Source organism: Lactuca serriola, chromosome 9 (assembly GCF_051521515.1).
Source record: "Lactuca serriola cultivar US96UC23 chromosome 9, Lser_US96UC23_V15, whole genome shotgun sequence".
Classification (NCBI taxonomy): domain Eukaryota; kingdom Viridiplantae; phylum Streptophyta; class Magnoliopsida; order Asterales; family Asteraceae; genus Lactuca; species Lactuca serriola.
In genome coordinates, this window is record NC_136416.1 from 24,381,160 (window position 1) to 24,389,843 (window position 8,684).

General features: G+C 35.2%; 1 protein-coding gene across 2 annotated transcripts; it reads left to right on the forward strand.

Annotated features, from left to right (window-relative positions):
- Positions 1-4,891: 4,891 nt before the first annotated feature.
- LOC145076743 (putative LRR receptor-like serine/threonine-protein kinase At1g51880) lies at positions 4,892-8,147 on the forward strand. Of its 2 annotated transcripts, XM_079022538.1 has the most exons (9): positions 4,893-5,055; positions 5,157-5,673; positions 6,052-6,530; positions 6,618-6,750; positions 6,839-6,907; positions 7,011-7,082; positions 7,221-7,292; positions 7,366-7,544; positions 7,722-8,147. In XM_079022538.1, exons 1-9 carry the CDS (start codon positions 4,989-4,991, stop codon positions 7,865-7,867), a joined length of 1,734 nt encoding a protein of 577 aa, XP_078878664.1. In that variant the 5' UTR covers positions 4,893-4,988; the 3' UTR covers positions 7,868-8,147. The 2 variants fall into 2 exon arrangements, with proteins under 2 accessions (XP_078878665.1, XP_078878664.1); XM_079022539.1 differs by lacking the exon at positions 7,366-7,544 and having other exon boundaries at positions 4,892-5,055; positions 7,722-7,947.
- The last annotated feature ends 537 nt before the right edge of the window (positions 8,148-8,684 follow it).

Genomic DNA, 8,684 nt, shown 5'->3' on the forward strand with positions numbered 1-8,684 from the left:
CTAGTAAATTAAGAGATAATAGGGGTCGAAAATGACTTTTCGACAAAAGATTATTTAGAATAAATATTCTTAACCAAGTTTTAGAATATGTCACGAGGTTTCCGTACATATAAAGAACGCCGAAATCCGAGTTATAACGAAGAAGTTATGACCGGTCGAAGTTTCGCGACGGAACCGAAAGAACACCGGGAAACATAAATAGTGAATTTATGATAGAGCGATATTCAACCTTAGCGATCTAAATGAAAGTCGCAGAATACGTTAAACCGAGAGTGTCCATTAAAAGAACAACCAAATTTGACTTCGTATGAGGAAGTTATGATTTTTCGAAGTTTCAGATTAGCAGTGTACAGCCCGAAATTCGAATATTAGATCGAGCGGTTTTTAGTCGACACAACCTAAACGAGAATCGAAGATCTCATTAATAGTAGCATAACGATAAAAATACAAATGAAAACGGACGTCGGATGAAGAAGTTATGAATTTTTAACGGACCAATAGTGTCTCGGTCTGTTAATAATATAACTTTTAAAATAAAGTCAAAATTAGCCGACGGAGTCTAAAAGAAAGTTGTAGAGTACGTTCCCACCTTCATGTGTATATAAAGAAAGTCGAAAACGGAGCTCGTACGTGAAAGTTACGAATTTTTAAAGTTTGTACTCGATTTTGCGAGATCTGATACGAAGTCGCTGATGTGGCGCTTTCCCAGCCGTCCGATGATAATCGCTGAAGTCACCTTGGAACATGACACGTAGCCCCCTCGCTACGCCCAACGTCCGGTCTCGTACGCGCTGTGTTCGCATAGCCTTGCTCGGTCCAGGAGAAGCCACGTCGCACCACCGAACCTTTGCCACCTGGTCTTCTTATCCGAAGTTACGCCCCGCGTAACCTTCTGAACGCCCCGTGTAGTGCGAAGCCTTGCACCTATAAAAGGGGTGCGAGTGCAACCGGTTTTTCACACCAAAAATCACTTCTCTCTCTAGTTTATTTCTCTCTCTAAGATCCCAAACCACCCCTAAACCCTAGGAAAAATCCCTAGCACCCTAAGGAAGCCCTGAGGCTCCCGGAGTCCCGAGAAAAAGGGTCTTTCGGTTACGAAATGTTGCTCTGAGCAAACCCCGGTTTTCTTTAAAATCCACTGTAAGTGAGCTACGCTTACGCAATTTTTAATATAGCTTTCAAATAATTATAGTAATGTTATTAGGTCCTTAAAATAATTATTTGGGCTATTATTATGATATATATATATATATATATATATATATATATATATATATATATATATATATATAAGTATCGTTTAATGCTTATATAATAGTAATAATAGTCAGACTATTAATTTATCATGGTAATCGTTAGACTAAACCCTAGTGGTATTGATACTAGGTTTTGTCGAGGGAAATTGTTTTAAGAGTTACGAAGTACTGTCCGAGGACCGAGTCACCACCGTATCAGGTGAGTGCATAGTTACTTTCATCTTACACATAGATATGAAGTATTTTATATAAACCACGTGATATGTGTGCATATTATCTGAATACTTGATGTCTATGCTAGTTGAACGATCATCGGTCCGGGGAAAGAAAATGACTGCCTTTGAAAAAAGAAAAAAGGAACTCACTTAACTCGCTAGGCCTTCGGAACAAAAGCGATTATGTTCATGCTTCAGACGATTTGGCTAATTATATAGACGTCTATACTAACTATATTAGACTTCTTCTATTATAAATAGAAAGGCGAACCTATATGTTAGCGCCTTTCCAAAGTAAACCTAAAAAAACCTTTGCTTTGGGAAGTCAGGACCGAGTGAAAAATGAAAAACGTCCGCTAACGATGTATATGTATTTTATATCTACGATAAAGTTGGGGTAAAACATGGGTAGATGTAATATGAGTTGGATGATGAGTTGAGAGGTGTTATAGACCACGAGGTGAGGGTGAGAGGTGAACGATGTGAGAAGCCTTTTTCCCAAACGATGGCCCCGTCATTCAGCAGAGTATGGATGACAACCACAGACTATTTTAGACAGTCCAGTGGAACACTAGCAGGCTCGCAACCTGTAGGTGTTGTGAACGATGTGTTCACCCGGTGTACTCTAAACCCTGGCGTCCATGCAGACTTGGTGTCTAAACCTTGGTGATCATGTAGACTTGATGCCTAAACCTTGGTGATCATGCAGACTTGATACCTAAACCTTGGTGATCATGCAGACTTGATGCCTAAACCCTGGCGACTATGCAGATTTAGTGCCTAAACCCTGGCGACTATACAGACTTAGTGCCTAAGCCCTGGCGACTATGCAGACTTAGTGCATGTTGTGTAAACCGGGGCAACGATGGACTTCGTGCCGATTCCTTAGGATGATCCTTAGGAATGAATGAACAAGGAATAGCTAATTCTTAGGGTAGATCCTTAAGACTAAAGAAGATAATGGGGATGGGTAATTGGGTTGATTGTTTGATTGTTTAAACATAATAATTATATTATTGTGGGTTGAGAACCCTATGTACTCACCAGGTTTCCCAACCTGACCCACTCAGTTTATTTATATCACAGGTGTCAATATGAAGTGACATTACACTGAGAGATTAAGGAGATATAGATCACTAGTGTAAATGAATGTAAGTTCTGTTTATGCTTACGTTTCTGTATTGACGATGACATCCCAAATGTTTTTAAATGAATAAAATACGTTTCTTCGAATATGCTTTGATAACGTATTTATCGTGTTTTTCTGGGAATAAATTCCGCAACATTTTCATGAAAAGAAGTACTCTGGTTTTTATAAAGCATAAACAAAAATCGGTCTTTTATGGCCGTGAAAATGGGGATGTCACAGATAGACTGAGGACTCTTGATCTAAGCTCTCTTACATGTTCCTTGTTTGGTTGTGGTTTTAGAGTAAGATTACCTGTCCGGGTGACTATCTCACCTCTATGTATATACGGTTATGCATTCCTTTGAATGTTGATATTTAGTATGCTGTTATGATGTAGTGGTCTATTAGATATGTGTTATGGTATTGAGTATGTTGTTATGTTGTAGTGATTTGCTAGATTTGTGTTCTGGTATTAAGTATGATGATATGTTGTAGTGATCAATTAGATCTGTCTCCTGGTATGGAGTTTGTTGCTTTATGGTAATAACATATAGAATTGTATGTTGTCTGTGCTTGCTGGTTATCATCTATGGAGTGCCCTTAGGGACTATCGGTAGTTATGTAGCATAGCCTGAGAACTCTTGGTCTAGGCTCTCTTAAATGTTCCTTGTTTGATTGTGGCTCTAGAGTAGGACTATCTGTTCGAGTGGCTATCTCACCTTTGGTTACTTATGGTTACGCATTTTATGGGGGTTAGCTGGTTGCGGGACTGTATGTGGTGAGAGGATTAGTAGGCAGTAGTGAGTTGTATGATTGTTGTTGCCTGTATTATGTGCCTACTTGATCATGATTGTTTATATGTCGACATATTGTGTTTCGTTGGGTTGAGGCGGTCCTGTTTTGTGCTGAAGGCCAACAGACCTATGGCGGAGCGGATAGACTGTAGACCCATTAGGGCATACCAGTTAGGCCGAAGGCCCGGAGAACGGTCCAGACATGCTGAAGGCCCGAGTGGGCAGACCAAACATGCGGAAGATTTGAGAGTGTGCCAGATAGACTGCAGGTCCGGTGAGGGCAATCCAGTCATATTGTAGACTCTATATGCATGTTGTTTGTTCGTTGGTATATGTTATCTATTATGTGGTGGTATTTTTTTTTTTTTTTTTGGGGGGGGGGGGAGGAGGGGGGAGAGAGACGTGACCATATATATCTTTGGTTTTACAACAGATTGGATCTTGGAAAACTTTGATTTTCAAAGAATGTTTGAGAACACTAAACATTTTTTTAGAAAAAAGATTGTTTTGAAAAGTTTAAATTTGTTGAAATTTTCGGATCTTTACAGTAATGGTGTAAAAGACTAAAAAAACCCGTGTGTGCAAGTCGCATGATGCATTTTAACGGACACTTGTAGACGGCAGCAACTATAGGGACCAATATGATCGATCTGGAAAACACAGGGACCGTTGGCATCAATTTCCAATAACATGGACCAATAATGCAGATAGGTGCACACCTCAGGAACCATTTCTATAATTTATTCCAATATTTGTTTTTTTTTTTCTAATTTGAATTTTGGGCCGCTGACTTAATATATGAAAAAGTAAACGATTCCATTTCCACCCTTGTCCTTGATTCGGGATTTTAAACAGTGCGGCCGTCGTTTCTGACTGTGTACACAGGCCTCAACAGCAAGAACATGCCGTTTTTTTCTTTAAAAAATAAAAAATAAAAAATAAATAAAAGCGAGAATATGTTTTTCATTTCATAACGTTTACTTTCATTGTTTAAAGTCAACGCTAGCATGTAAACTTCAACGAAAATTGATCTTTTCATATATTAATATTCCTTGTTTCTTCTTAAATGGTAGATAAAGATTAGCATAGAGTCAATAAATGTCGTTTTTTAGCATTACTTAAAATTGATTGATTCAAAGGTGGTTGATTTACATAAAAAATTGTTTAAATTTTCATTTTACTAATAATTAACGGGTTGGATATGATGATAAAAACTAAAACGTATATATTTTTATAATGAATAATAGGTTAAACCAAGATTATATAAAAGATTTCATGTATTTGACTTCGAATCAATTCAAACTATTTGATCCATTTTCATGTAAACTTAATTTATTAATTACTTACTCATATTTACCAAATATAAACCAAGTCGACTCAGTTGCCTATAAATGATTTGAAATTAAAATTAAAATATATATCACAAATGTCATGGGTCAACGGGTACTCGATCAAATCTTTTATTACAACTTGGACATAACAAAAAGTTTATTTTTTTTTTTGGAATCCCCAACTTCGATTCACCAAACAATTCAGAGCATAAGTTCACATTTCATCACCTTCCTTCCTCCTCCGAACATCCTCTCCCTCCTCCATGGCCGACCATTTATGGCTTCTAATTCTTCTCTTATCTCTATGTAGTATCTCAGTCTTGAGCAACGGTAAGCTTACTCTCATCAAACTGATTTGAAGTATATGGTATTTAATTTGTCATTATAACTTATTTGTAATGCGGGATTTTTGAGATTGATAATATTTGTAGTGTTTGTGAGCATCAATTGTGGAGCTTCAGATTCTTTCACAGATGAAAACTCGATAGTTTGGAAAGGAGATGTTGACTTAATATCGAATGGTGTTACACACGTTGTGCAATCAAACTACTCGGTATCTCATGTTATGGACACCTTAAGGGTTTTCACCACCCGTAAAAAGAACTGCTATTCTATAGAAGCAGAAGAAGGAGGAAAAGTTTTGGTTCGTGCAAGTTTCAACTATGGGAATTATGACCAAAAGTCAAATCCTCCGATATTTGATCTGCATTTTGATGGGAACTTTTGGATAACTGTAAATACTTCTCAAGTAAAAATATACGAAGCTATTTATGTTGTGAAAAGGAAAGCTATTAGTGTATGTGTGGCGCAAACGAGGCCCAACAATTTTCCATTTATATCGGCTCTTGAAGTACGTAGTGTCGACTCACAAGTTAACAGATACGTCGACACAAATTACGCGTTGTTCATGAATGCGAGGGTTGCTTATGCTACAAATGAAACTATAAGGTATGCAACTATATTATTTCCAACTTGTGTTTTCATTTATTTTGGAAATATTTAAATATGTAAAACATTTTTTAATAGTTATACGATAGAAATGTTGAAATAAATCAATAATGGACAAACAAATATAAGGTGGCCTAAGACGTTAGTTTGTTTCCCTGTAAATTGTTATTTGAACAATATGTTGTCTAGTCTAGTTAATATATGATGGTTATAAATCATTTAAGAAATATAGATATCTTTTGTAAATTGTTATTTGAACAATACTTCCATTGAAATGTGGCTATACCTTCCGTTTGAAGCCAACTTTTGATAATGTGTTGTCATTTATCATATTTTAGCATCATGAACTAAACTATGTGAACTATTGTTTATTTTAAGGTTTCCAGCAGACTCTTATGATCGAATATGGCTTCCCTCACCTGGTGGTAATGGACTACTCAATATGAAATCAGATGCATATGTGATCAATGTTGGTGTGCCCAATAATCCTCCTCAAGAGGTCCTAAAGCATGCAATCATGGTACCAAACACAAGTCAAATGATAACCCTAGGATTACCTACCATTGATTACCCCATTCGTTATCCTCTCTACATAAATTGGTATTTCTCAGAGATTCAAGAAGTCAATTCTACAAATATACGATCTTTTAGGGTTTTAGAAAATGGGTCACCTTTCTCACTTGCGATAATACCTCCTTTCGGAAATGTGACTGTTTATTTCATAAGTAATATTACAGTGACCCCAAACACTAACTTCTCACTAGACCCTATCGGAGCCACACTTCCCCCTCTTATAAATGCCGCAGAGGTTTACTCGATTAGTGATGCCCTAACTAATGGAACCAACGACAATGATGGTACATTTTCTAATATATATATAACATTTTTTCTAAATTTTAACTTTCATTTTATATGACATATGTTCTTATTTTCTTTTTTCACAGTTGAAGGTTTAGTTTCTCTCCAAAAAGCATTTGGCGTTTTGCAAGAATGGGGAGGAGATCCTTGTCTTCCTGTCCCATATTCATGGGAATGGATAAATTGCAACGATGATGCCACACCTCGTGTGACATCATTGTAAACTTTACATCTCTTTGAATGTTTGGATATAATTGTTTTTTTATTATTTCAATTTGAAGTGTTCTAATTTATTTATTTTTTGTAGAAATCTTAGTGGTTTCAACCTCTCTGGGCCACTTTCAGACTTTAGCAAAATGGATGCTCTTGAGATGATGTGAGTTTAGAAATTAATTAGAAAAAAAAATAGATAATTGTTTTCAATTTTTAATTATTTATTACCAAATGTTTATTGAATTACTTTTACTTTTATTATGTAGAGACTTTCATAATAATAGCTTGACCGGTCCAATTCCTGATTTTATTGGCAACTTGCCAAATCTCAAGCAGCTGTGAGTTTTATTTCCAATTTTTTGTGGTTTTGTATATAAAATTGTAGTAACCTCTAATATTTAAAGAGAAAAACATTTTTTTTATTTTCTACTTTCAAGAATAACTTTTTTAATTTTTAATGAATTCACCTTTTTCAGGTATTTGGCAGATAATCAGTTTAGTGGATTCGTCCCAAGATCACTAACAACAAATTCCAATTTAAATCTTTCGTAAGTTTTTTTAATGAATTCTTATTTTCTCTTAATCTTTTTTAATATATTTTTTCTGTCAATTATTCCACAGACTTACAGAAAATCCTCTGTTATGTACGAATGATAAGTCTTGCCCCGGGAACAACAAAAATAAAAAGAAAACTAGCAAATTACCAGTAATACTCGGAATCACTATTCCAGTATTCTTCATTGTTGCAGCTATCATGGGCTTTTTGGTCATAAGGCATAATAGACGTATACCACATACAGGTGGATTATTGATACACCAATTTGTTTATAATGGTCCTTTTGTGGCGTCTTAAATTGGATCACTTTTGTGTGATCGACAATTATTTACTTTGTTGTTTATTGTGCATCTTTACATATCTCGCATCTCAATATATGCAATTTTATAGTCATGATTAATTTTAGTAATGAATATTTCAGGTGATAGTCGTAGTATAAATGGTCCAAGTACTACACGAGGAACTATGCCCGATGGTAACGTTGATGATGAAGGTGCCAATGAGTTTAGGGGAAACAAGGAAGAACGGTTTTATGCTTCACCTACGCCATTACTCGCTGAAGGTTAATATAATAGTTGAGAAAAAATGTGAACCACAATGAGACTTATCATATCTGAAAAACCATTCTTAGTAAAATGATTGTTTTATTTTTTGGAATCAGTTGTGTGTTAGTGTTTGTTTCGGGTATTCTTGTATACTTCTAGGTTCTCTTTGTAATTATTTGTACTTAGAGATAGTTTTCATATTTAGTCCTAATTAGCTAGGTTAATATATACATATTGTATTGTATTGTAAATTACGTTGTTCGCATTTCTTCTTCAATAGAATATGAACAACGACTTCAACCTTTTGGCCGCATCGATTATTGTTCTTCTCACTATCAAATACCATATACGGTGCTAACATAGTATTAGAGATTTAGGAATCATTTTTGGACCTACATTATCAATCTACATATCGATCATTCTCCTTAATCAAGAACCTCCCTAGTAATTCTTCTTATTAGAGTCAATCGCCTATCAAAAAAAGAGAAATCGAATAATCTAACCACTTTTTTATATTAATTTGAACAAAATTACCAAAAAATTAGCAAAATTAACCATTTTGTCGGGAATGGGCATTCCGGACCAAGAAAAAACACTTTTTTTGACTGATTCTGGAACGGTATTCCGGATTCCGAGCTAAATTCCGGATTCAAGACTAAAATTTCGGATTTCAGAAAAAAAAAATTTACTTAAGTTTTATAAAAAAGTTAAACAAATATAGTAAATGTATATTATATATTATATTAGATAAAATCATAGATTTTATTGAAAAACGATGACATTAAACACTTACAATGAACATTTTTGACATAAATGAGGATACATTTTCAAAAAAAAAA

Excerpts from the sequence above, each read along its gene's own strand:
- LOC145076743 (XM_079022538.1), top strand. The coding sequence starts at position 4,989 with ATGGCCGACCATTTATGGCTTCTAATTCTTCTCTTATCTCTATGTAGT. Across the intron at positions 6,908-7,010 it reads ATGGATGCTCTTGAGATGAT|AGACTTTCATAATAATAGCT; the intron begins GTGAGTTTAGAA and ends TTTATTATGTAG. Across the intron at positions 7,293-7,365 it reads AATTCCAATTTAAATCTTTC|ACTTACAGAAAATCCTCTGT; the intron begins GTAAGTTTTTTT and ends ATTATTCCACAG.